The sequence below is a fragment of the Puma concolor genome, chromosome D1 (assembly GCF_028749965.1).
Source record: "Puma concolor isolate L17-30 chromosome D1, mPumCon1.1.hap2, whole genome shotgun sequence".
In the NCBI taxonomy this organism is placed as follows: Eukaryota; Metazoa; Chordata; class Mammalia; order Carnivora; family Felidae; genus Puma; species Puma concolor.
Genome location: NC_141676.1, coordinates 59390925 through 59417971, shown reverse-complemented (window position 1 = coordinate 59417971; position 27047 = coordinate 59390925). Strand labels below are relative to the sequence as shown.

Sequence of the window (27047 nt, the reverse complement as noted above, 5' to 3'; positions counted from 1 at the left end):
TTATGAAAGAGAGCACACATGCAAGGGCAGGGGGTCAGAGGGAGAGAGAGAATCCCAAGCAGGCTCCACGCTCAGCACAGAGCCCGATGCAAGGCTCAATCCCATGACCCTGGGATCATGACCTGAGACAAAATCAAGAATCAGACGCTTAACCGACTGAACCACCCAGGAGCCCCCAAATTCTTGTTTTTATATTTTGTTCAAAGTTTATATTGCTATCTCCCGGGGGTTAGTCAACTATAAGATACTTTACCACTACTGCAATCATATCTGCTGTCTCTCTTTCTTTTTTTGAAATTTGTAATGTTTATTTTTGAGAAAGTTACAGAGCATGGGCGGGGAGGGACAGAGAGAGAGGTAAATACAGAATCCGAAGCAGGCTCTGAGTTGTCAGCACAGAGCCCCATGTGAGGCTCGAACCCATGGACCATGAGATCATGACCTGAGCTGAAGTTGGACACCCAACTGACTCTCTTTTTTTTTTTAATGTTTATTTATTTTTGAGGGAGAGACAGAGTGCTAACAGGAAAGGGGCAGAGAGAGAGGAAGAAGAGGATCTGAAGCAGGCTCCAGGCTCTGAGCTGTCAGCACAGAGCCTGGACGTGAGACTCGAACTCAGGAACCACGAGATCATGACATGAGCCCAGGTTGGACGCTTGCTTAACTGACTGAGCCATCCAGGTGCCCCTCTCTTGTTTAGAAAGCGAACGATACTACCACAACCTGGCAAAGGCTTCTCTGTTAGCAAGGGTATCTGTCCCTTCCTGTCATCTTCTGGTTCTGAGCTGTTACTGTAACTCATTCAGCTGCATTTCACAGTAGAGTGGGTACTTGTAATTTTTGGCTACTCAGCCTCTAAACTCCCTCAAATCTTTTACCCTATAAGTGTTGGAGTAAGTTAAACCCTGCCTCTCAGTATGGGAATCACAAATGCCAACAACATGGTTTCTCAGTAACCTTGCAGCAAAAGCTGCAAAAGGATCACATGACTAGGCTCAGCCAATCATGGGGGATTTTGATGCATGGAGGCCTTTGACTCTGAGATGTAGGGCCAGTGAAGAATCCTTTCTGGTGACAGAGGTGGCAGTGGCCATATCTAACTTCTGGGGCTAGGTTTGATGCTGGCAATAGTTGGCGATCCTCCCTCGGCAGTAACAGCGTCTGAATATCCTGCCAATAAGTTCTCTGTACGTTTAAGTCAGCCAGAATTGGTTTTGTTGATTACAAATGAGAACCTTGAATTGTCCACTTAGTGATAGTTTAATACCAACAATCCCACCATAAGGAAATCTTGCTAGACAAACTGAAGAACTCTTTAAATTTTTTAAAAAATTTTTATTTATTTTTGAGAGATAAAGGGAAGCAGAGTGCAAGTAGGGGAGGAACAGAGAGAGAGAGGGAGACACAGAATCCGAAGCAGGCTCCAGGCTCTGAGCTGTCAGCACAGAGCCCGACACGGGACTCAAACTCACGAACTGTGAGATCATGACCTGAGCCGAAGTCAGACACTTAACCGACTGAGCCACCCAAGTGCCCCTAGATCTCTTTAGATCCTGCCATATTGGGGAGCTGACCCAGCTATGAGCCTGCTTCCTCAAGATACAGCCCCCATCGTCCTTTTCAACCCCTTTCAACCTGTCTCTGTGCTTTGGCCACAGATCCATCTGAATTCTTTCAGAGTTGTGCCCTTTCCTTCCTGCCTGGTTTTGCAGCTGTCGAATGTCCTCTCCCTGGAATGCGGTTATCATCCTTCCTCTAAACTGCCGACAAGGTCCCTCCCTTCTGCATCCCCTCTGGCTCATGTCCAGCCCATTCTTTACACAGCAGCCAGAGCCATCTTCTGAAAATGCATGTCTGAGCATGTCACCACTCTGCTTAAAATCTTTCAAAGCTTCTTCATTGATCTTTGGATTAAGACCAAATTCCTTAACATGACCATCCAGCCCCAGCATGGTCTGGCTCCTGCCTACCTCTTCAGCTCTACTGGGAGACACTAGGAGGTACATGTCTGGGACTGGCCTGATACGGACCAAGGGAGGCAAAGGGGAAGTCAAAGATGATACCTAGATTTCTGGTTGGGGCAGAAGTAGGGAAGCTCCTTAGATTATTAATCTTTAACATCTCAAAGGCACGTGTCAGTCAGCCTCACGTCCTTTGTTGAACAGGGAGCTAAAAACTTCTGCCCACCCACCTGCTCACTCCCTCTTCAATCTGACCTTCAACTACCTGACCAGCTAAGCAGAAGCTTTAGGTTTGAGCTGCAACTCTACTTTTTATTTGCTATGTCCTTGGCTTAAGCACTTTCCCTCTTAGAGCCTTCTTTTTTTTTTTTTTTTTTTCCATCTATAAAGCAGGAGTAATACTTCGTTTCTCTTTCTCTTTTGCTAAGGAATTCTTTTTTTTTAAATGTTTTTATTTATTTTTGAGACACAGCATGAGCAGTGTCTCAAAGGTGCAGAGAGAGAGGGAGACACAGAATCCAAAGCAGGCTCCAGGCTCTGAGCTGTCAGCACAGAGCCCAACGCAGGGCTTGAACTCACATTGTGAGATCATGACCTGAGCTGAAGTCAGACTCTAAACCAACTGAGCCACCCAGGCGCCCCTTGCTAAGGAATTCTTACTGTGATTGGTAAACCTCAGGCATGTGACTGGCCCAAGCTGGGTCATAGTTGGAGATGACCGTCTCCTATGAGCCTCAGCAGTAGAATCTATTTGCCTGTTAGAAAGGCCAGTCTGGATCTCAATGGATTGAGATAGGAAGGAGGGAGCCTCCAGGACTCTCGACCATCAGTGCCCTTGAAGGAAGGTGCAGGGAGGTGGCCTGCATAAAGGGTGGAAGAAACAGACCTGTCCCAAACCTCCGAGTAATCCTGGGTCTTCCACCATCCACAGTCGGTCCCTCAGCAGGTGCTCTGCCTCCAAATATGTATGAACCCCTTTCTTCTCCTTTCTGCTGCCACCACCATAGTCCAAAACACCATCGGCTCTCTCTTGTCTACTTTGGTAAGGCGGTGCCCTGCCTCTGCTTGTCTGGATCGAGACATCTCCAGCCAACAGCCAGAGTGACCTTTAAAGATGTGAGCAGTTACCGTTTCTCCCCTCCTAAGTCCTCCACTGGCTCCCCAAATTCCTCAGCCCAACCACAAGCCCTGTATGATCTGCCCCACTGCGTCCCTGTTCACCAAAACCCAGGCACCCTCACCTTGTTCCTGGGCTTCAGAAAGGCCCAGCTAAGGACCGCCCATCACTGGGTCCTTACCTGCAGGTTTCACCCAGAGGTCAAGAGCCCATTTCTAAGTACCCTTGCCCCCATCACCCTGTTTCATTTCCTTCATGATACTTATTACTGCCTGAAATCTGATCGTTTATATTTATAGACCACTTTTATGGTTTTGTTCATTTTAATTATACTAGGGATATAGTATTCCTAGTATATAGTATAGAGTATATATACTCTCTCTATATACACCCCTTCACTCCTCTTCCCCCATCCTAGACCCCTCACTTGAATGACAGCTCTGTTTGTCCTACTGATCACTGATTTGTGAGTTCCTAGAGCCATGCATGGCACATTTGACACAGAATTATTGAATGAAGAGTCAATTGAAGGTCAACTTCTAGCTCTGCTACATACTAGCCTCCCTTGGGGGGGGCGGGTGCTGGAGAAGGGGAGGTCAGAGGCCAAGGTCCGCAGGAGGCTATGGATTGGGGCAACCTTCTTAGCTTCTCCAAGCATCAGTTTGCTTATTTATAAAACAGGGAAAAGAATTTATCTCCTAGAATTGTGAGTACCAAGTAGTGCCAGGCACACCATTACCTCCCTCATGAAGTTTCTGGGCTAGTGGGGATGCACTTGAAATCCTGCGTATTGACCGCACGGTCTACCAGTCTGTTCACTGTACCCAGAACATTGGGACCGTGCTTTACAAAATGGGCTGAGAAGAGCTGTGTTGGGGCCGGGGTTACCTGGTACCGTCTGACGCATCTTCCTGGACTGTTTGTTTTACTTGGAAGTGATTTACAACATTATGCTTTGTAGTAAACTAAACACAAATTATTTATGGAATCAAACGAAGAATTTGTCTGAATTTTAAAATCCAGGTGCTTTGGTCATCACCACAAGGAGCGCCATTGAAGATTATACAGTTGGGTTGCCCCTGTGTTTTCTAGGTGGGGAAACTGATGCAGAGAGAGGCAGGATCTGGTCTCTCCATCCCAGTTAGGGTCCTCTCCAGCTCACACAATGAGCCTCCTGTCATCACACAGGACTCTCAGTTGCCCCTCTCAAGATCCCTGGCCTCAGGAGAAACAGCAGGTGGCTTCCTCTCCTTCCCCTGTGGGAGTGAGGCTGAGGCCCAGTGGACAAGGCCAAGAGGAAAGTCTTGGGCCTTAATCCACACTCTTTTAATTCCTAACATTGCCCAGACCCTGGACCACCCTGTCTACCCATCAGCACACCCCTTCTCAACCACCCCTCTATCTGGATATAATTACAGTAATTATACTGGGATATCTTTACCCACCTATATATGACCAGCATAGGTAACTACTTCTGAGCATAATTACTGGAGATGTTTACAGACCCACAATCACAGAAGAGTAAATGATAGCTTCCTTTCCTCCCAATAGTATGCCAATATTAGGACTCTGTCTGGTCCAATTAGCCAAATCCCAGCACTGAGCGGGGTGGGAAAGACTTCACACTCTCCCACTGAGCATAGAGCAGGAAGAGGCCTCTGACAAAGCAGAATCCCAGCCAGGGTTTTCCAGGACACCAAGAAGTCTGCAGAGGGATAAGCTAACATCTACTGGGCGCCTACCGAGCGTCCGGCACTCAGGGGAGGCCAGCAAACACCTGTGAACAATTGTACAAGCTGGTATCTCACTCTCCGCCTTTGGAGCCCTTTTGAAGAGGGCTCATGTCCAATGTCACCCATAAACAGGCCATGAAGCTTGGTAGGGGCCTTTCCATTGTGCTAACCCAGCAAGGTCAGACTCCCAGTCCACAGCAGGCCAGCTCTAGGCTTCTCTCTTATCTCCTGTGCTCACTTCTTCCTCTTCCTGGGCAGCCACTGCCACCACCCCTGCTGGCCTCCGGTCCCCTCCCACCCTCATCAGTTCCCCAGCGTTGACTGCTGCCTCCTCCTGCCCCCTGGGCCCCTTCTTCCGGTCCCTGTTGGGTTGTTGGGTGTTATCTCTCCAGAAGGGCGGGGAGTTGGGGTGGGGGAGGGTGGAGCATAGCGCTAAGGTCGTTCCAGGCACCCGGGGTCTCTGACAGGCCCCCACCCCCACCCTACCAGGGCGCCGCAGGGAGGGAGCTCGGCCTTGGGGTGGGCCGACCTTGGGCTTCCACCTTCCCACACACACAAAGGCTGCCCCCCGGCGTGCACGGGGGAGCGCTCCTGCACATAGACACAACTGCACAAAGACGTGCACACCGTTCCATCACACAAACACACTCCCTAATCGGCCGGCGCACACGGTCGTGCACACGCACCGGCACACTAGCGTGTCTACACGCGCACGTATAGACACCCCAGCGTGCGCCCTCACGTACACCACACACACACACACACACACACACACACACACACACACACACACACAGCTGGGCGCACGGCCGTGCGGACCCCCAATGCCGACCTCGGGGCCCTGACGCGCCAGCCGCCCTGCCCTGGCGCGCGACGCAGGCACACGCAGACACACGCGCAGGCACACGCACCCTCCCGCACTGTTCCACGCCCCTGGCCGCGGCCCGGGCGCTGTGCGGCGCGGCGGGCGGGCCCGGGGCGGGGGCGGCGGCGGCCGGGAGAGCGGAGGAGGCGGAGCAGGGAGCCGGGAGCCGGCTGGCCCGCGCTCCTCCTGCCGGCCGGGGATTTTCCAGCCTGGGCGCTGTCGCCTCGGACCTCCTGCAGCCGCGGCGGACCATGGGCGACAAAGGGACGCGGTGAGTGCGGGCGGCGGCCCGGCCCGGTGCGCGTGGGGGGCGACCTGGGCGAGGGGATGGGCGGGGGTTCCTGTGGGTCACCCCGGGGAGCGCTGACGCCTGGCCCCGCGGCAAGCAGCTCTCCCGTGCCCGAGGTCTCCTGTGCGGTCGCTGGCGGGGCGGTGGGGCCGTGGGGCCGTGGGGCCGTGGGGCCGTGGGCGGGGGTACCGAGAGGCGAGGACCCGGGGCCGCCCTATCTGGCTCGCGGCTTCTCGCCACGGACACACACTCACACACACTCACTCGCTGCCGACACCCAGCAGTGGCCAGCAGACGCAGAGACACAAGGGGGCAGGTTGGCACACAATGGCACACGCGCTCACATGGACACACGGACACACTCATCCGCGGGCACACTCACGCAGGCACACACACTGACATTCACTACCACACACCGATCGCGTACAGTGACACACTGTCACGCTCACTGGTACCCACTTGTGAACACATTCTTACTGACAGTCAGGTTGGCACATACAGGTCATGCTCCAACACATATCAATTCTACGCCTTCATCCTAGCACACGCATGTTGGCCTACACTGATACACGCATACACTGTCCCTTGCACTCACTGTAATGAACACTCTCACTGAGGCGCACCCTCACGGACACGGACACTTGTGCTGGCACATGTCTCCCCAAGACAGTGTTTGCAAGACCACCCCAGCACCGACCCCCACAGAGACGTCAGGCTAATGCCTCCCCAGACTGGTACCCCCGGGTCACAAGCCAGCAGGCCCTGGGGCTGCTGACACACACACTCCAGTCCCCACGTGGCAAGAAGTGGCACACACACATCCCACAGGGTGGCAGGCCCCCCGGAGCCTGGGAAAAATGCATCCTGTCCGCTCTGTTTCCTTTCCCTCTGACCTCTGGAGGCCTGGGGTGGCTGGCCAGGATCTCTTTCAGGCTGGGGTGGGAAGAGGGGTTCCTATCTTTGTAGGAGCTTGCCCTGGCTCAGAAAGGGGGAGGCTTTGCCTCTGAAATGGAAAACTGGGACCAAAAGGGGGAGGAGGCTGGGGTAGGGCAGCCCCTGGAGACAGCCCCTCTAGACCAAGACCAGCCCTGATCAGGCACCCAGGTTTGTCACCCCATCTATATCCCTTCACTCTGTCCACTCCCTTAAGTGCTAGCAGAAGCTTCTCCCTCATCTCCCCCCCTTACCCCTCTTACACCCCCCTTTTTCATCTTTTTCTTTCTTTACCTTCTATCCTTGTACCCCACTTCTCCCTCTTCTCTTCCCTCTCTCCATCCTCCCGGTCTCCTTGCCTTCAGTAATCATTTATTGAGTGTCTGCCGTGTACTAGGCATAGAGCGGGGATCAAAGATGTGCACGACCTATTCCTACCCCAAAGGAGCAAATAGACTAGGAAGAAATGACCCCAGTGGTCATCACGTTTTGTTACCGCGACCAAGCAATTTCACACTGACTGTCATCTGGCCCTCTTTCTCGACGGCATGAGAAAGATCCTCCAGGGATTATTTCCATGTTTCAGAAGAAGAAACTGAGGCTTGGAAGTAATTTAGAAACTGCTTCCTAGCCATCCTCCTGACGGCTCTTCAAAGAGGTTAATTTTCTTCTTCCTGTTTTCCAGAAGAGGAACCAGAGTGTTAGAGGTTACCTGACTTGCTTAAGGCCAAGAGGCACCGGAAGCAGGGCAGAGGCTGGAGTCTACTTGGGCCATTTCTCTGTGGCCTGCCCTTGGGCCTTGCCAAGCCCTTCATGGGGTAAAGGCCAGAGTGGGGTGCCCTGCTGTATGTGTGGAGGCCCAGGCTGGTGGGGGAGGCTGCAGGAGATAGAGAGGTGTCTGCATTCACCTTGATGACTAGTCCTCATTGCAGCTGGCTGGCCGGCGCAGTGGCCCAAGTCTCTGTCCTCGGCAGGAGGATGTGTGCCTGTGTCTTCTGTGTCCACGTCCCCCAAAGCCAAGATCTTCCTCACCATTGAGGTTAGACTTTTCTCCCCGTGAGGGTTAGCAGCCCTGGGTCTTCTCCTTTATTCCTTGTATGCTGCTTCACCATCAGGGTGACTCAGCCCCTCTTGGGCCCTGGTTTGCCTCTCTGTGATTAGAGGAGGAGTGTCATTGCTCCCCTGCTGGCGTAGGTTGTCAGCGGGATGGGGACACCAGGAGCAGCCAGGTACCTGTTGGAGACCTTATCTTTGGGGTCAGGACCTTTTCCATGACTCCCTCTGCTTGCCTCTAACTCATTGGGGGGACCTCAGGCAATTGTCTTCACCCGTCTGGACCTTAGTTTTCCTATCTGTAAATTGGAGCTGTCAATACTCAAAAAAATGTCAAGGCTCTTTTGAGTTTATGGAATTTGCTGGGCAGGGGAAGAGGTGCTGCCTGAAGCCTGGAGTCCAGGCTTGGCTAAACTCCACTCAGTGAATGGTGGCCCTGCTCCCTCCATCCCCTCCGCCCTCTCCCCCTCTCCCCAGTAGCCCCAGGAAGCCTCCCTCCCACTTTCAGACATGTTTCTTGAGTCATTTGGAAGAGAAGGGCAAACTCAGTAATGGGCTGTGCCTTGCCTTGTTCCATAGGCCATGGGCTTTTACTTTGTCTCTGACCTAGAAGAAGAAACTGCAAATACCCAGGACTCTATCTAGATCAGGAGTCATGGCATCCGTCTCTGTATCTGGGCTCACTCCCCATATGAAAGTGACAAAATTAGTCAGAAACTGTCACTGCCCCCTAGGAACTCCCAGGGTCAAGGAGACTCTCATCTGCCTGGATGGGATTAGTTACAAGGCAGATGTATGATGACTGCTCCAACAAGGTGCTCTGGGAGCAATCGTACATCCATTCAGCAAATGTTGACTGAGTGTCAGGGGCTGGGGCTTCAGACAGAAATGGCCCCACTCTGTCCCCAAGGGACGTAGAGCAGAGCAGGTGATTATAATGCAGGGTGACATGTGCTGTGGCAGGCCTAAGGAGGAGTTCCCACGCCAGTCCCAGCAGGGGGCATGGTGAGGGAAGCTTTCCCAGGAACCAGGTGGCTTTGGAGCTACTGAACTTCACCTGGAAGGCCGAGGAGGCCCAGGTGGTGGCACTGGGGATGTCATTCCTGGCTGAGGGCAGAATGTGCGAAGCCTGGGAGGCATGAAGCAACGTGTACAGCCTGCGGGTTGGGCTGGCGATGATGGGTGAGCCTTAGAGATAAACACTGACTAGTCAGCCACAGCCTTGAATGTCAAGCTAAGGAGAGAGGATTTTCTCCTGAAGCGCGTGGTGATTCAGAGGGGGTTGTGAGGGGAGGGATGGGAGCAGATTTCCCTTCCAGAGGGATGTGGCAGGGGGTGGATGGCAGAAACAGGGAAACCCGTGAGGAGGCTGAGGAGGAGCCTGGGAGAGGGAGGGATCTGAGCTAAGGTTGTGGAGAGGAAGCAGCTGAGAAATATGAATAAGGAGGTGGTGTCCATTAGCCTGACTGCTTGGGTGTCTGATATGTCAGGAGACCTACATGCACGGTCTCATTTGGATCTCCCAGGGTTCCTGCTGCTGTAGGGACTGTTATTCCCTTTCACAGATGAGGAAAGAGACTAGGATGGATTAAGTAATCTGTCCCTTGCCATGCAGCCGACAAGCTTCTGAACCCAGCCCTGTCTGTTCACAGAGCCCTCTGCTGCACCGTGCTTTCACGCAGGGGGAGAGGGCTTGTCTGGCCCGCGGTTGGCCTCCCCGCCTCCCCGGCATCTCCATTCTCAAGTCATGCATCCCTTCTGGTTCTTGCTGTTTCTCCTAACTCAACTGGCAACAGGATCAATCAGAGTTGGGCAACAGGTGGGACTTCCTGAGCCACAATGCGATGGAATGGAATTCTCTTTCCTACAGATGTTTATGAAGTTTTCTTCGCTGGAAGGGGAGGAGGGTGGGTGTGATGGGGACACGTAATCACCAGCTCTCTGAACCTTGGCTGTCATCTCTCTTGGCGGTTAAGCTCTGTGTGACCTATCTTGGCTGGAAGATGGGGAAGTCCTGTGGCTTTGGCCAGGGATGCTTCTGGGGCTGCTGGGAGTGGGAGGGTTGAGCCTGACTTACCATCTCTGGGCCCTGATTCTAGGCTGGCTTCTGGGCTTCTCCACAGCTCTCCTCCGTCCAAGTTTGGGCATCCTTGCCCGAGACTGAAGCTTTCCATTGCCATTGGTTCAGGGGGCTTATTACCCCTGGGGGCTGTGACAGTGGAAAAACGGCAAGGGTGAGGGGGTGGGGGGCTGGGGGGGAGTCAACACAACCCAAGTGGCCCCCTGGCCTTGGCCAAGCCATCTTCTGCTGCTTTCGCAGTGACCTTGCTGGGCCATCTATCACTCTGAGGCCTGCAGGGAGGGGGCAGCTTGGCAGGGAGCCAGACTGGAAGTTGAGGAAGACACCTTCTGCATGGATGGGTCAGGCTCCTGGGGTAGGGATGGAGGAGGGAGCTGGGGATTTGAAAGTCTTGGGTTTAGAAGTGGTGCAGGGAAGACGTATGGTGTGTGAAGAGAGGAGAATTAGGGATAGCTGGGGCCTTGAGAGCACTGATGTCTGAGGGGGGAGAGGGGACGGACCTTGGGAGTTGGCTAGAAGGCAGTGGCTGGTGACTTGGGGACAGGGCTTTGGATGGGGTGAGGGCAAAGCTGGGCCACAGGGGCACAGGGGCAGAGCAGAGGGGAGGACTCTGCTATTCCTCATGCTTGGAGCTGGGGTGGGCCTCTTGGAGGAAAGCCCTGGGCCCCGGGTGGTGGGAACCAGAGGTGTGGGAACCTGGGGGCTCAGGCTCAGCTGGGAGTGGGAGGGACATTGCAGAAATGTGAGCTGGTCACAGGGGAAGCTGTCCGTGCTGGCTCCTGGCATCTGATTCGGGCTGGGGGTCTTGGGGAAGCCTTCCCGGAGGAAGTGCACTCTGAGCAGGTCCTGGGGCACGGGGAAGGCCAGGCGATCTAGACAGAAAGTGCAGACCATGGGTGCAGGTGCAGTAGTGTATGGGGGTGTGGCCGCTAAGGGTCTTGGCAGCCCTGGTGAGTAGGCCTTGGGTGCTAGGGTGGGTGAGTTTCGTGGCACTCTCTCACACATTTATTCATACCCCAGGTGTTTTTATTCCCAGTTGGTGAGCTCCTTGTGGTTTGGGGCTATTTCTATTTTCTGTTTGCTGGCCCATTTTCCACCCCTGGATCTGATTCATTGGAGATGCCTGGCAAGGATTTGTTGACTGGACTGAACTCCTTCCTCCCTTCTTGCCTCTACTCTCAGCCCAGGGGCATCCTAAGGGCTAATATTAGGTCTTTTCCATTAGAGAATTCTAAGGATGAAAGCCATGTTTCCCACATTAGACTAGGTGGGGGGGGTGGGGGACGAACAGTTTCCTCCATCCGATTGTGAAGTCCTTAGGGAAGGGGATGTACCATCCCTATCAGAATGGGGTTCCTGGGAGTGAAGCCGGTTTCTCCCCCATCAGACAGTCTTCTGCAGGAGGAAGCCCTGTCTCCCACGGAGGATGGGGCGGGTCTCCAGTGTGAGCCCTGGGATTAGAATAGATATTATCTCTGATGGTTTCAGGCACCCTCTCTCTTTCCTGTGTGCAGGATTCATCCTGCCCCAGGAATGGCTTGAGTCCTAGTAGGGGGGTGTACAACAGTAGGGGGGTGGGGCAGGACAGGGTGGCTGCTTTTGAGAGGGGAACAAAGGAGTCTGTTGTCCCAGCCCCCTCCCTCCCTCCCCAAGGGGCCCTGGCAGGGTCATCTCTCTGGAGACGTCTCCTCCTTTCTGGGACTGGCCCCATCTTTAGCCCACTTTAGAGGAACTGCTTGTTCCTTTCCAGGAGACCTGGTGCCAGATGAGGCCAGGCTCCAGGGACTGGACCAGACAGGTCCTGGTATTCTGTGTGACTGAAGTCACGACAGCAACTGAGTCTCTGCCTAGGGCTGGGCTGGCCCTGGCAGCTGATTCCAAGGGACCCCCTCGTACCTGGAGAGGGATCTGTCTGTTGGTCTAAAGAGCGTGGAGCAAGGTGGGGTGCTATGGCTGATGTCAGGCCAGCAGGAGACATGCTTCTCACTCGGGTCTGAGCGTTCAGTCGCGGGACAGGGTGCAGCCTCTCTCTGGAGCGTACGCAGAGGTCCAGAAACTGAACGGATATAGACCTGGATGAGACTGAAGATCTCTCCCATAGTGGCCATGGGCCTCTGGCCCCACAGCGGGTCCTCCTGGTTGTTTTGCACCTTTACCCCCCCCCCCCTTCCAGTACCATTAGTGGGCAGGCACGGGGTGGGGGCAGGAGTGGGGAGAGGACAGCTGGGATGTACCATCTCAGGAGGGTCCCAGAGATATGCTCTAATGCTTAATCATTGCTGTGTGATCTTGGGCACTACGTTCACCCTCTCTGGATCTTGATATCCCTTGGAAGTCATATCAGCCATGATGGGCAAGGAGGTAACTCTCCTTGAGTTACTCCTTTCCTGTGTTCTGCTAGTGAGTGTAGGGGTGACCTTTCTTCCAGGGGGTGCCAGAAGTGGGGCATTGGGCAAAGCTCACGCCTCTGTCATAGGCTGGCCAGTGAGACTGAGACTTCAGGGGAGTTGGGCCTGGGTGGCTGTGGGTTGTGCCTTCAGCCTGATTAGCATAGATTGATTAGCATAATAGTGGGTAGCCTTTAGGAAGAACCAGGGTTCCTGGGTTCAAGTGCCCGCCCTGCCCTGCCACTTACTAGCTCTGTGGCTTCCCCTATTATTTAACCCTTTCTTTGCTGTAGCAGAATGGGGTGCTCTGCACAATGGGGTGGTGATATTGCCTGCACCAGGTTGTCTGGTGGATTAAATGAATTAAAATAGGTAAAGCTCAGAGACAAGTCTCCTGATGCAAGGGCAGTGTTATTTGAGGTTAGCTCTTAGCTGACCTCTCACCGGGTCTGCCTCCCGGGCTGTGAACTCCCCCAGGGAGGGACCCTGTTTGACTCACGCTGGAGGCCTCAAAGGTCTCAGCACAAGCCTGTTTTGTCATTGGCCCTTAGTACACAGGTGGTGACCTGACCCAACACAGTGCCCTTCCTGTCTGTCCTTCAAGGCCTGGATCATATATATATGGTCTCCTCCTTCAGGAAGTCCTCACCGATTTCCAAGTGACTTGTGACCTTTTTTTTTTTTTTTTTTTTTTTTTTTTTTGCCATTCTCTCTCTCTCTCTCTCTCTCTCTCTCATTCTTGGCATTGATCCCCTCCCTCCCACCCCCCATGGGTCCTGTTTATTTACACACTTGTGATGTCCTCTGTGTGAGACCAAGGACACCTGCCCTGTGTCTGTTGTCCCTGTTCTTGTGCAGACCTGGCATGGCACCGAGCTCCATAAATATTTGCTCAGTGAAGGAGGCCGAATGTAGGTATTTCACTGGGAAAAGATATACTTGGGGATGGGGGTGGGCAATGTGGTTGATGAGGACAATGGGACATCTTTGCTGGTTTTGAAATGTCTGAAAGTGACTTTGTGTGTTTGTGAACCAAAGGGCGGAGGTCAATGGATGAGCAGCTTTACCTTGCTAGGTGAATGTGCTTTCTGGTAACCAGAGCTTTCTGGCACGGGGATCGGTGGCTCATTCCAGCCTTCCTGCTTTTGCTTCTGCTGCTTTCCCCATTTAGAATGCCATCCTCGCTTCTCACGGCTTGTCCAAATCCTGCTTCCTCAATAAGTGCCCTGGCCATGAAACCATCCCTTCCTGGCCCCCAGAGTGTGGCATCCATCCATCATTCCCATCCTCAGACATTTCCTGAGCCTTCCTGGGTCTGGACTGTGGCATGGGTGAGTACGGAGTCTCCCTTTAGGATGGACATCTAGATCTAGCTACAGTATATCCAGTGTGGTTTGACCTGGCCTGAGGCAGGGACCATGGCTTCTGATGACCCACCAGTGATCAAGGAGCTCTTTATGCAGCTGGAGAAATCTACCCATTGGCTTCCCACTGGGCAAGTACTCAGAACCCACCTAATTACTGGGGACAAGCTTCTGGGCACTGGATCCAGCAGGCTGTGGTCATAATCAGCTAATTAAACCACCCAGGAATTGCTCGTTGGCCCTGAGGAGGGGAAGGAAGGAAGGGGGGGTAGTGAGGCTCAGAAGAGCGTGAGAAGGCGAGGGATGCTGTGAAGGAGGCTTCAGACACTGGGCCTGCAAGGAGAGCTGTGAAAAGAAAGCAGGAGGTGGGGAGAGAGGGTGGGGGAACAGGGAGAGAGGCAGACACAGAGACAGATGAGAGAGAGTGCTATCTGGGGACAGCACCCAAGTGAGATAAATCAAGGACAGGGGCTCTGACCTTGGATACAGGGACCCCACTTCTTCACCATCCCTCTGATACCATGGATAAGCTGCTTTCCCTCTTTGGGCCTCAGTTTCTCCATGTGTCAAGCAGGAAGGAGAAAGGGCTTTGGCCTAGGAGGTCTGTAGGGTGCTTTCCTTCTCGGTTCTGCAGCTAGAACAGGAGAGAGCATAGAGGGCAGGCTGTGTTCTGTGCTTGATAGCTTGGCCGCTTGCAGCCCTGTCTTCTAGAAGGGGCAGGCAGTGTGTGGGTGTCATCCAGCCTGAGATTGAGTGCCTGTAGCTTCATCAGGATGGAAGACTATTGGCAACAGGCAAGCCCTCAGCCTCTGTCATGCTCTTGTCCCTGTCCTCATGACTGTCCTGTGGTTCCCAAACTAGTGTCCTCAGCAAGTGACCACTGAAGGCCGCACAGTGTCTCTCAACAGCCTAGGCCTTTCCTAAATAGCATCCCCCAACGGTAGAGCCATGGGGTCGAGTCACACAGACTCGGCTTTGCTGTCCAGCAATATCGCACGCTAGCTCCGTGACTGTGGGTAAGGGTCTTAAACTCTCTGGGCTTCGGTGTTCTCTTTTGTGAAATAGGTGTGATAATATCACCTATTGCATATGGCTGCTGTGGCCGAGAGGGTCAGGATTCGATGAAGTCGTTGCTATCATTCAAGTCCAGGAGTGGATCTCTGCTGTCCTCTGTGCTCCCCTCTCTCCCGCATCCCCTCCCTTCTCCTGTCCTGAACAGCGCTGTGCACACAGCTGACTATGCGGAGGTGGGGGGTTGCACTGGGCCCGAGAAGAAGTTCAGATGACTTCACGAAAGGGAAGTGAGATTGCCCGGGGCCAGGGAGGGGCAGAGCAGCGTGGTGCTGGGGCAGCCTGAGCGTCCCCACCTTTTGGCCCCTCGCTCTTGCAGATTCTGTAGGAGGAAGCAGGGAGAATTTGGGGGACAGGAAGCCGGGGGCAGGGGTGGGCCTCGTGGAGAGCCCCAGGCCTCTCTCCCTTACCCCATGCGCCCAGGTGCAGCCAGGTTTTCTAGCAGGGAAGCCAGCAGGCCACTGTTTCACACATTCAGACAACAACACCCCTAGCGGGGGTGCCTGCTTGGAGCTGAGGCGCTTGGAAAGCAGCGCCTGCCTAGGAGGTCTGCTGAGGTCTGGAGGAGAGACAGCAAAGGAGGGAAGAAAGCCGCCTCCCCCTCCCCCAGCCTCTCCCTGCAACGCTGGGCTATGACAGACAAGCTAGGGCCTCTGACTCCAAGGAAGCTGGTTACATAACACAGCCCAACTCCCCGCTTCCTTCTTTCATTCCTCCCCAGAGGGGCCCAGGAGGAGGCAGGCGCTGCTTTGCTCAGGATTCCTGGGCCTGAGAGGTCAATGTGACCATCCCCTGCCTGGCTGGGTGGTACGTGCCTGCCCACACCATTTCGGGAGGAGGGCCGTGTGTTCGGCCTTAGTGTGGGCCGCGGCCACTGAGGTTGGCTCTGTGTATCACCACCGCCCCCCCCCCCTCCCACATTCCTGGGAGCAAAGCCACAAAGGGGAGAAGCCTCATTAGAGGAATAGGCCGTGTCCTGAGATAATTTGCGTGTGAAGTGCCCCGAAAGGGGACCTGGCCTCTCTGCAGCCAGAAGAACAAATGGCATTTTTCGGTCTGCTCCACTGGGTTCCACAGACATTTCTTGAGCACTCCACCTCCACTCAAGGCATGTCCCCAAGCCGCCTGGCCCACCCCGGTGGCCTGCCTGCCTCTCCTGGTGGGAGGCTGATTTAGGGAGCAGCTCTGCTCCTGTCTCCCACCTAAGACCCTTTCTCAGAGGCTGGGGCCCAGCCCTCCTGGGTTTGGGGTGGCAGAGAACTTCATGATAGAGAACACCGTGGGGGTTCCCCTGGGCTGGGCCTTTTCAGGCTTGGCTTCTTTCACCCCCCCCTCCCCCCCCCCCCGCCCCCGCCTCCCAAGGAGGTACCTGTGGACAAATTCTGAGTATCTGCCACATCGCAGGCCCTGAGCCTCATACCAGAGGCATGAGGATGAAACATGCAAGTCTCAGCACTGGTGCAGCTCCTGTCTTCTAGGGGAGAGGAAATAGATCATCACAGCACACTGTAAGAAGGGGGTGATGTGAATTAGTTTCTATCGGGGGCAGAGCGAGCCCGGTGGTTAAGGGTCAGAGGCAGCTCCTCGGAAGGGGGGCACTGGAGCAGGCTTTGGATGGTGTGGTGGAAGTGAGCCAGAGGCGTATCTTGATGGCGGTTTTCAGCCAGGACTGACTTCCTTCATCAGATACATGAGAACCCTCTATGTACCAGGCACAGTGTCAGACACTCACTTCCTCTGCTGTCGGTTAGGGGTGTCCTGGGGCTGCAGACTGCTTGAGGACACAAAATCTCGGGTGAAAGTCCACCTTCTGTTACATGGCATCACTGTGAGTGGGCCTGGACAGAAGAAACGGGACGGACATAGGAGGAGACACCAGGTCCAGCCACGAGGGTCTGCCCAGGTCTCTTCTGGTGGAGGGCCACTGGAGCAAAGGCTTTACTCCGGTGGAGGAAACCCGGCAGAGAGGGTCTGATGACTTCCCAGATAAGCAGTGGCCGTGAAATAGGAAACCGTGCTCTAGGCTCTGGGGCTGTGGGGTGGCGGTTGAGGTGGGGACACCTCTGAGCTCTGAATGACGGCTGTTTCTGGGAACATGGAGGCCAGAGGCCAGTGGCTGCCTGGTGGAGAGAAGCAGTGGGCTGGGGGTTCTCACCTCCCCTCTACCAATAGCTTTGGGTCTCACCTCTCCTCTACCAAGAGCTTTGTGCAAAGCTCCAATAGCTTTTCAGCCTCTGGGCATAAAGTTTCCATTCTTTCTCTGTTGTATCTGTGCTAATGAAAGCAGCTAGCACATTAGCAGGATGATTTTATTATGGGTCTTTATTGCCCCAGGAAGAAACCTGGAAGCATTTTTAAGCTCAGTAATGAGAACTTTTTCTTTGCAAGGGATTTTTTTTTTAATATCCTAAAAATGACAAAGATGATCACATGGCATAATGGAGTGGTTAATATGCACATATTCATTTCTCATTTAGAGGGCTGACTTCAGCAGCAAGGCACTCAGTATGCACACTTGCAACAATCTGGTCATCTCTGATGTTCACTATTTTGCAGTCAGTTTTGACCTCCTGCTCCCCCAGAAGAGGTAAAGTTTTTTGGTAAGGAAAACTTTCAGGAGCGCCTGGGTGGCTCAGTCGGTTAAGCGTCTGACTCCTGGTTTTGGTGCAGGTCACGATCTCACACTTCGTGGGATCGAGCCCCATGTCCGGACTCTACCCTGGGAGTGCGGAACCTGCTTGGGATTCTCTCTCTCCCTCTCTCTCTGCCCCTTCCCTGCTTGAGCGCTCTCTCTCTCTCTCTCTCAAAATAAACATCAAAAATAAATAAAAATAAAAAAAGAACTTTCAAACAAAGAACCATGACTCAGTCTCAGGTTGAGTCCTGTCCCAGGCCACACAGCAACCTGGCTCCCTCAAGCCTCAGTTTCTGTTGGAGTGTTTGGGGACAGGGGTGTGCCAAGCTCCATGGAGAAGAGAAACACCAACCCTAACCTTCAGGACACCCAACCAGATGCTGACGGATACGTGCCCCTATCACTAAAGTGCCTTTCTTCTCCCCATTCCACTGCCACTGGCCCAGGCCAAGCCCCCCTTCTGGCCTTGGACTGTTACACTAGTCTTCTGACTGCTGTCCCTTTGCTCAGTCTAGATGCCCCCCAAACCCTCCTCTTATTCTGAAATTCATATCTGGCTCTGTTCCCCCCCCCACCCCCCGGTTTAAAAACTGGCCAGTTTTGGGGTGCTCAGTCAGTTAAACGTCCGACTTTAGGTCAGGTCATGATCTCAAAGCTTGTTAGTTTGAGCCCCACATCGGGCTCTCCGCTCTCAGCACAGAGCCTCCTTCGGATCCTCTCTCTCCCTCTCTTATCTGCCCCTTCCCTGCTCACACACACACTCTCTCTCTCAAAAATAAATAAACATAAAAAAACAACAACTGGGGAGCACCTGGGTGGCTCAGTCAGTTAAGGGTCCAACTCTTGATTTCGGCTTAGGTCATGATCTCAGGTTTGTGAGTTCGAGCCCCACGTCAGGCTCCCCACTGGCAGTGCAGAGTCTTAAGACTCTGTCTCCCTCTCTCTGCCCCTCCCCTGCTTGCTCTCTACCTCTCTTTCTCAAAATAAATAAATAAATAAAACAAACATTAAAAAAAAAAAAAAAAACCTGGGGGCGCCTGGGTGGCTCAGTCAGTTAAGCGTCCGACTTCAGCTCAGGTCACGATCTCGCGGTCTGTGAGTTCGAGCCCCTCGTCTGTGCTGACCGCTCAGAGCCTGGAGCCTATTCCAGATTCTGTGTCTCCCTCTCTCTCTCTGACCCTCCCCCGTTCATGCTCTGTCTCTCTCTGTCTCAAAAATAAATAAACGTTAAAAAAAATTAAAAAAAAAAAAACAAACCTGGCTAGTTTCTCCCGATTTCCTGTAGGATAGTCCACATTCATGGGGTGCAGGGTGGGGTGCATTGGGGGCCTTTCATGATCTATGCCAAACTTCCTTCCAGTGCTCCTGTCTCAGCTCTCCCCACCACACAGCAAACACTCTGGCTGCACTGACTTTTTTTTGGATGTTCCTCCACAGTCTTCACACTTTATCCACCCTGTGCCTTTGTTCGAGCTGGTCTCTGTCTGGAATACCTTCTTCCTTTGACGATATCTCCCTTATATTTTCAGGTTGAACCTAACCTCAGTGCAGTTCAGTTGATCTGTTGTACGGAGCACCTACTGCATGCTTAGGCACGACTCCTTCCCTTGACTTGGTGCTCCCTGCCCAGGCAATCAGTGCCCTCTTCCGTGCTCCCTTGCACCTTGTACGATTCCATGATGGCTCATTGCATCATCATGGTTAGCTGCTGACATGTCAGTTTCCCATGTTAGAGCGCAGACAAGTGTTTGATACCTCTTGGACCCCCAGCTCCTGATAGGGCTGGCCCAGCCAGGTGAGGCCTAGGTTTGTAGAAGTGAACTGAAGCAAGAATACAAGCACCACATGCATATTTGCACACACACGCACGCCCATGTGTGTACGCACATGTGCACACACATACACACATTTGTGATACACGTGGCTGTTGTACTCAAATAAGTTAGGGCCAGAATTAGGTGGGGGTGTGAGTCACTTAAGATTCCCTGGAGGGAGGTGCCTGGGTGGCTCAGTCAGTTCAGCGTCCGACTTCGGCTCAGGTATGATCTTGTGGTTCATGAGTTTGAGCCCCGCATTGGGCTCTGTGCTGACAGCTCAGAGGCTGGAGCCTGCTTCGGATTCTGTGTCTTCTTCTCTCTCTGCCCCTCCCCTGCTCGTGTTCTTGTCTCTCTCAAAAATAAATAAAAATATTTTTTAAAAAATTAAAAAAAAAAAATTCCCTGGAGGAAGTGAGCCCTGAACTGCTGACCCAAAAGAGAAGCACTCTTTCCCTCTTCTCACTTCCTTCCTGGCCCTGCTGCTGAAAGAAAACAGCTGACACTGGCTATGAAAAGGGAAATATATGTATTTTGAATTGGGGGTTGGGATCTCCTAGCCTGAAGGTGATTAAATCAGGCGTGCGTGCTTCCCTCCCTTCCTGCCCTGCCCTCCCTCCCCCTCTCCCTCCCTCCCCTTAGTCCCTCCCCTTCCTCCCTCCTTTCCTTTCCGGTCTCCTTTATCTCCTCCCTCCAGTCTCTCCCCCCCATTCCTCCCCTCTCTCCCCCCTTCCTCCCCTCCCTGCCTACTCCCTCCCCTCCCTCCCTCTCTCCCTCCCTTCCTTCCACACACATTTTCTGAGCCTCTAGAACATGCCAAATACTGGGGGCTACAAAATTGATTAAATAAAACGTATCTTTATATTTTTCTGTCTTCTTAATGTTCATGCTGGAACAAACCTGCCCTTCCTTTTATCTGTCTCAATGGATCAGAGTTCAAGTCTTGGCATGTCACTGATAGCTCTGTAACTCTGGGCAAGTCAGGTCACTTTTCTGAGCCTCAGTTGTCTTATGTATACCATGGAGATGATAATACCTTCCTCCTAAGATTGCAGTTGATAATGTGCATGAGGTGCTAAGCAGGTGCCTTTGATAGTTCCTCATTGAGTGAGAGCCACTCTCCAACTGGAAGCTTCCCGGGGGCAGTGACCACGTCCAGTGTGTCCTCAGTGGCCAGCACAGGGCCAGGCACACAGTAACAGTACATCAGCATGATCTGTTATCCCAGTTTTCCTGGGACTGTCTCAGTCCCACATCTTGGGAAACACCTTGGTCCTGGGTGAATGGGGACAGTGGGTCGCCCTACACTACGTTCTCCATGAGGGTTTGTAGAATGGATATAGGAGTGAATGAATCATGAAGGAAGGACCGAGGTAGGACTAGGGCAGGCAAGGGCAAGCACTGGGCAGCTGGCTTGTCAGGTGAGAGGTGGTCCTGTGAAGGGACTAGAAGGCCTGGCAGGTGCAAGGTGGGAGGTGGGCATGGCGCCCTCTGCTGCGTGGCAGCATGAAGGAAGACACAGGTCCTGAGTCTGTGAGGCTATTGCTTTCAAGCAGGTCTCAGGCTTCCAGGGCCTATGCACTCTTCCTCTGACACAGCCAGAGAGGGGAAGGCAATCGCCGATCTACTTTTGCTAGAAAGGCCTGTGAGAAGCCACCAGCTGCTCCTCTGCTTTGGAAGCGGGAGGCCTCATGTTCCTCACTCAGCCCACTGTGTTCCAGCCTGTCTGCCTTCTGAGCTAGCCACTCCAGACTGCGAAGAGACTGCGCAGAGGTCTGGGCTAGGGGATGGGAGAGCAGTACTGCAGCCCCATTCTCAGGTCCTGGCCCAAAGACCGAGCTAGGCCTCAGTGCCCCACCTGTTCCCTGGGGATCAGCCCTTCCTGCCAGGGTGTCTGTGAGTTGTGACTTGTGGAAGGCCCCTTGGCACGTCTAGCACAGAGTAGGTCCAGTGAGTGCCATTGGTTGTCCCTTTTTGTAAATGGGAACAATAAAACTGGCTCTGCATACCTCCCAGGGCTGATGTGGGGGCCAAATGGGATGTGGGATGCGGGAACACTTGATAATCAGTGTTGTATCCTTTGAACATTTGGGAATGGGGCTCTTGCCAAGGCTGTTCCTGATGGCCTGGGCTTCCAGGCACAGGTGGGGGATGACCCTGCCCACCCAGGCATAGAAGATCCTCCTGGGGATATGCTCCAGGATCACAAAGAAAGCCAGCGGTGCTATCCTTGTGAGTGTACGTACTCTGTGGGTTGGCCCTGTGCTCAGATGATCTCCGCTTCTTCTGAAACCATGGCAAGAGGGAGACAGACAGACAGATGTGGCCCAATTGCAGGGAGGGTTTAGTAGCAGCAGGACGCGTGACAAGAAGAAAGAATGTCCTCCGGAGCCTCTTCTGTCTGCTGGGCTGGAGGCAGGGCCTTTGTGAAGGCGGGTGGTGTTCGGATCGCCTCTGGGCCCTTCCTCCAGCCCAGAGGCGGGTTCACCATGAGGCTGGTGCAGCTTCAGCTTCGGGCCCGTTGTGCTCCAGGGCCCATTCCAAGGCCTAGCACTGTCCACGTGCTTGGACGCTTTGTGAAAGGCGCCAAAGGAAGACATTTTTGTACTCTTCTCCTTCTCCTTCTCCTTCTTTAAGAGGGCTTCCAAATTACATGAGCTCATCCAAGACTGGATCTGCCCCTGCTCAGGCCAGGTGGTCCTTTGTGCCAGGATGTGGGTGCCGCGTCCCTACGTGTGCTCAGAGCAGTCTCACCCCACACATGTGGACCTGGTCATCAGTTAGAGTCCTCACTGCTGAGGCAGGACCTGAAAGTCTCCCGGGGGGAGCTGGTTCTGGGACAGGCCCAGCTGCGGATCCTACTTGCTATGTAAAGAAGAGCCTGGAAAGGTCCTTCTGCCCTCAGTCTTCCTCATCTGCAACATGGACACAATACGTACCTGAAAAGGCTGTGGAAAGGTTTAAACAATGTACCCCAGATGAAACAGCCTGGTACAACCCCAGGCTTGTCACGCGGGAGCTCAGTAAATGGTGGTGGAAGCTGGATGGAGATGGGCAGGGGTGCGGTGGGGAGGGTTGGGGCGCTGGGGGTGGGGTTGGGGGCATTGGGGTGGAGCCAGTCCACTGCCTGTCAAATTCACCTGCACCCTGCTGTGCCTCTTGCTGGGTGCTGGGGACACGAGCTGCTGGGGTGGGATGGTGGTGGTCAGATGAGCTAAGACGTTGGAAAGTGTTTATAAGCTGTGAAATACAGTTCCCTGGGAAGGAACAGTTGTAAACTGAGTGGCCTTTTTGTGGGAGAGGTCAGAATGGAAGTCTGCTCCTGGGGGGTGTGGGGGAGGGGGGTTGGGTGGGAGGTAACCAGCCTGACTGGTTTTGTTGGAAAGCTCTGCTGCCCTGGCAGGCAAACTGACCTTTCTGGCTTAGGAAGGAAACCCGGCCAGCAGGGTGCGCTGTTTCCCACGTCCTCCACCCTCGCGCCGAGGTGGGGAGAGGTGAAGGGAGCTTACTGGTGATTGCCTCCTCCCTCCCAACTTCGGTGCCCCCTTCAGAGAGGGAGGAGCAGTGGGGGTGGGGAGAAAAGAACATAGGCTTTGGTGTAAGGCCAGGTTTCAAACACTACCACTACTGCTTATGTCTGTGTCCTTGCGACGGTTGTGTAATCTTGCCGCACCTCGGTTTTCTCATCTTTAAAATGGGTGTGATAATATTCTCTCCCCCTGCCCGGATTGTTGTAAGGCCTAAATGAGATAATGTAGGGCTTAGCACAGTGCCTGGCACATAGTATCGTGCTCAGTAAATGCTGATTATCCCTCTCTCTTGCCCCATGACCCTCATCAACCTGTCTTGCATTCTATTCCTTTACCCATGTGTGCACACCCTCAGTTGGATTGGGCTCCCTGGGAGAGAAGGTCATGTTTTATTCACCCATCATTACACCCCCAGCCCTGACACAGTGTCTTCAAGACTCCTTGAACTGCTTGGCGACAAGCTCCATTGGCTCAAGAAGAGCGTGAAGTTTTAGCCAGAAACTCACTTATTGCACACCTACTATGTGTTCCTGCTGGAGGCATACTGGGTGGTCTCTTCCCCTCAGAGCTTGAATGGCCACTTGTAATCTGCTATCACCCTCTGTTACAGTGACTTTCTTTTCTTTCCTTCTGGTCCCAGTACCTGGCACAGGGGATGCACATACATTTTTGTTGAATGAATGGCTGCCTTCCCCCCCACTATTCTGAAAGCAGGCTTGGTGTCCCTTCCAGCCCAGCCACTTTCTAGCTGGGGCAAGTCACCCTGCCTCTTTCAGCTTCAGTTTCCTCCCCTTTAAAATGGGGAGGGGCGCCTGGGTGGCACAATCGGTTGAGCGTCTGACTCTTGGTTTCGGCTCAGGTCATGATGTCACCGTTCTGAGTTCGAGCCCCACGTCAGGCTCTGCGCTTGGGATCCTTTCTCTCCTCTCTCTGCCCCTCCCCTTCCCCCTCTCTTTCTTGCAATAAATAAATAAACCTAAAAAATAAATAAATAAAATGGAGAAAACAGTGGTACCAAATAATCAGGGGCTCAACCGTGCCTAGGACAAGGTAAGCACCCAATAATGGCAGCTGCTGCTTTTCAAATGATCTCCAGGGGTCTTCCTCTTCTGGCTGGGAGAATATTCCATTCCTGCAGACCCTCTCTGCCGGCCTCACAAAGGATTTGGAGCTCTGCGCAAACTGTTTATGTTTCCCCAGCAGAGTTTATTACCCAGCCAGGCCTACTGCAATTAATTACAGGCAGAGCAAATAACTTGTCCCTGGGAGGCTGGGCTTGGCATAAACACTTACATCCAGCCAGGGGCCAGCTCAGGGGCTTGGCTCTTTCCTCCAGCCTTTAGAACACAGAGAGATCAGGGAATCAGGGCCCAGAGGTGTGGGATGGGGTGGGGTGCCAGAGAGAAACAGTTTTCCTTCAACTGCTTTTCCTGGACTGTTCCTTAGCCCTTGAGGTGCTGGGCGAATGCTTTCTCTTTTCATCCTCCTCATTACCCACAAGCCGACTCCCTGTTTGCAGATGGAGAAATCGAGGCTCAGCGAAATGAAGCGGTCTGTTTAAAGCCACACAGCTCACAGGGGAGGCAGGAGCTGAAGGTTCACGTGGCAGCTGTGTAGAAAAACAGACTGGAAAAGAGAGGCCAGAAGTTGGGAAATCACCAAGGGATTGTTTGTTCGTGCGTTCACTCATTCATGCACTCGTTCATTCACTACATAGTTGTCAGGCCCCTGTCCTGTGTGAAGGGGGCCTAAGGAGGCAGTGGTGACTATGAGTCACTGGGCTGAGTCCAGATTGTCTCCACATTGAATGCCAGAGACTCCCTCAGGATGGTCCCATTAACAGGCAAATGTGTGGCAGAGGCGGTTTCTTGGAGGGCCAGGCAGGAGATGGCCTCTCTGGGTGTCAACTGTTCATAGCCACACCGCCTTACACAGAGAGGTGGCCTGAGGGGAAGTTGTCAAAAGGAAGGGCTGTCTGAAGTCAACTCACTCCTCCCAACCTAGAATCTGGAATTCTAGATTTCCAAGCCCCTACCTCTGTGCAGAGAAGGCTCAGACGAGGTTTGGCTCAAAGTTACAGCAGGGACGCATAGTGGGCATTCCTGGCAAAGGACTTTTTCTAGTGCATTTATGTCTGAGAGGTGAAATGACAGATTGGCAGGGCAGACCCTCATGGCTGTCCTGATCCACAGCTCCTCCCCACTCCATGCTGTGAGTCCTGTGTTTTCTGGAGGCCCTTCCAGCTCAGCAATTCCTGTTCTGCTCGACAGTCTCGCTGTGAAGCACTCTAGAACATTCTGCTAGGGGCCATCTTCCTTCTCTCCAGGGTAGAAAGCTAAGACCCAGGGAGGAAGGAGCAGGGTCCTCCTGCCCCTATACTCATTTTGGACCTGGTGTGCCTGGATCCTGGGACCTCTGGGCTGGGCAGGAACCCATCCGTACAGCTTCAGGCCCTGGTGGACCCTGGGGCCTAGCCTGAACCATCCACTCTGGGTGGTCAGCACCTGGCCCGGAGCCTGGCATGTGCCTGGCACTGATACCCAGGAAAAGTGTGACTTGCAGGGCGAGTGAGTGGCTGGTGGGAGACAAGGGAACTCTAGGGAAGAACACCTAGTTCGGCAGGCCGGGGCTTCCAATGCAAAGCACCGCTCTACCACGTATGAACATCAGTGTTGCTTCTAGAAGCGAGATGGAACAATAGTCCTCACCCGCAGAGTCATGGTGGGGTCAAAAGGCAGCAGAAAGTGGAAACAGATGGCCCAAATATGCATCAGTGGATGAAGGGCTAAACCACCTGTGGTCTATCCAAACCATAGAATAGTATTGAGTCATAAAAAGGAATCACATACTGATACATGCTACAACATGGACAAGCCCTGAAAACATCGTTCTAAGCGAAAGAAGCCAGTCGCAAAGGTCACGTGTGTATGAATCCATTTATATGAAATGTCCAGAACAGATCCATCCGTAGACACAGAAAGCTGACATCGGTAGTTGCCAGGGGAGGAGGGGAGAAGAGGATGGGGAGAAGAAACTACTTATGGGTGAAGCATTTTACTATGGAGGGATGGAAATGTTTTGGAAATAGAGGAGGAAGTTTTGCATGCTGTGAATACACTAAATGCCACTAATTGTTCACTTTGGAATGGTACATTTTATGTTATGTGAATTTCACCTCAATGAATTATATTTTTTTAGTTGCTAAGAAGACAAGGCAGCATCGGTTAGGAGGGGATGCTGGAGGTGAGACAGGGGTGTGGGGGCGAGACTACTGCAGAAAGGATGGTGTGGGATTGAACGCCGTGACAGGTGCAGGTGTCCAGTGGGAAGCAGTATGGCGGACCGGTTAGGACCAAGGGTTCTAGAATAAGACTGACAGGATTCAAAGCTATGTGGCCTTGGGCAGGTTGTTTAACCCCTCTTTGTTTCATTTTCTCATCTGTGAGATGGGACTAATGAAGTCTGTATTATGGGGATCTTCATCTTTTATTATGGAAATTGTAAAATTTTCCTGAGCATTAAATGAGTTAATATTTGTAAAGTGCTTAGAATAGCACTTGGCACAAAGTAAGTACTGCGTGAATGCTAGCTCCTGTTATTATGGCCCATTCACATTTTTACCTATGTGCTCGTTATTGAGCACCAGGCCTAGGCTGTTCTCCGAGGCTGGGGCCGTGAGCCGGACCCAGGGCCTGTTCTCTGGAGCGCCGTCTAGTCTTGGTGCAGGAATCAAGCCTCCTCCCACGCTGCTTGTAGCTCCAGCTGTTAATGAAATCACCTCACCTCCTGCTTTTCAGAGCTGCCTGAGTGGGCACTGTTTCCCCTATAGGACCTGGCAGGCCTCCTTCATGGCTTTTGAAAACACCCAGGTCTTGGGGGCTGGTGCCTTGGGCTCTCGGGAACCTTAGTAAGGCTATTGTTTGCCTGCTTGTCATGGAAGAAGTCAGGGGGCTGCGCTCTGGGGTTCTCAGTGTTTTCTAACCTCCAGACCTCTGAGCCTGTGTTTGGGATGGGTCTGAGGTGTCACATCTGTCGCGATTTTATTTATAAAAAGCAGACGGTCTTTTTTGGGCTTGCACTCTGGACAACCAAAGTAGGGCGTTACAGTGGGAGTCGGGGTCCCTCCTGAGCCCCAGCCTTCAAGCTTCTGCTTCCTTTTGGGCCTGACCAGCCCCTGTCAGCCTCCCCGGCCCCGCCAGTAGTCATTCAGGCTCC

General features: G+C 53.2%; 1 protein-coding gene and 1 long non-coding RNA gene across 3 annotated transcripts in view; both read left to right on the top strand.

The window, feature by feature from the left end:
• Window positions 1–5303: 5303 nt before the first annotated feature.
• The window catches only part of ARRB1 (arrestin beta 1), a 76434-nt gene continuing 54690 nt past the window's right edge, over window positions 5304–27047 (top strand). Inside the window, exon 1 of one of the 2 annotated variants that reach the window (XM_086678329.1) lies at window positions 5304–5947. Coding sequence is in view for 1 of the 2 variants with exons in the window: in XM_086678332.1 (XP_086534458.1) it covers window positions 5928–5947 (20 nt within the window). In the remaining variant the exon portion in view is untranslated. The remainder of the gene's footprint in view (window positions 5948–27047) is intronic. The other variant, XM_086678332.1, reaches the window with a different exon arrangement.
• LOC147576757 (uncharacterized) lies at window positions 13163–17656 on the top strand. Its single transcript, XR_015241086.1, has 2 exons — window positions 13163–17440; window positions 17524–17656. It is a non-coding gene; the product is annotated as an uncharacterized LOC147576757 (long non-coding RNA).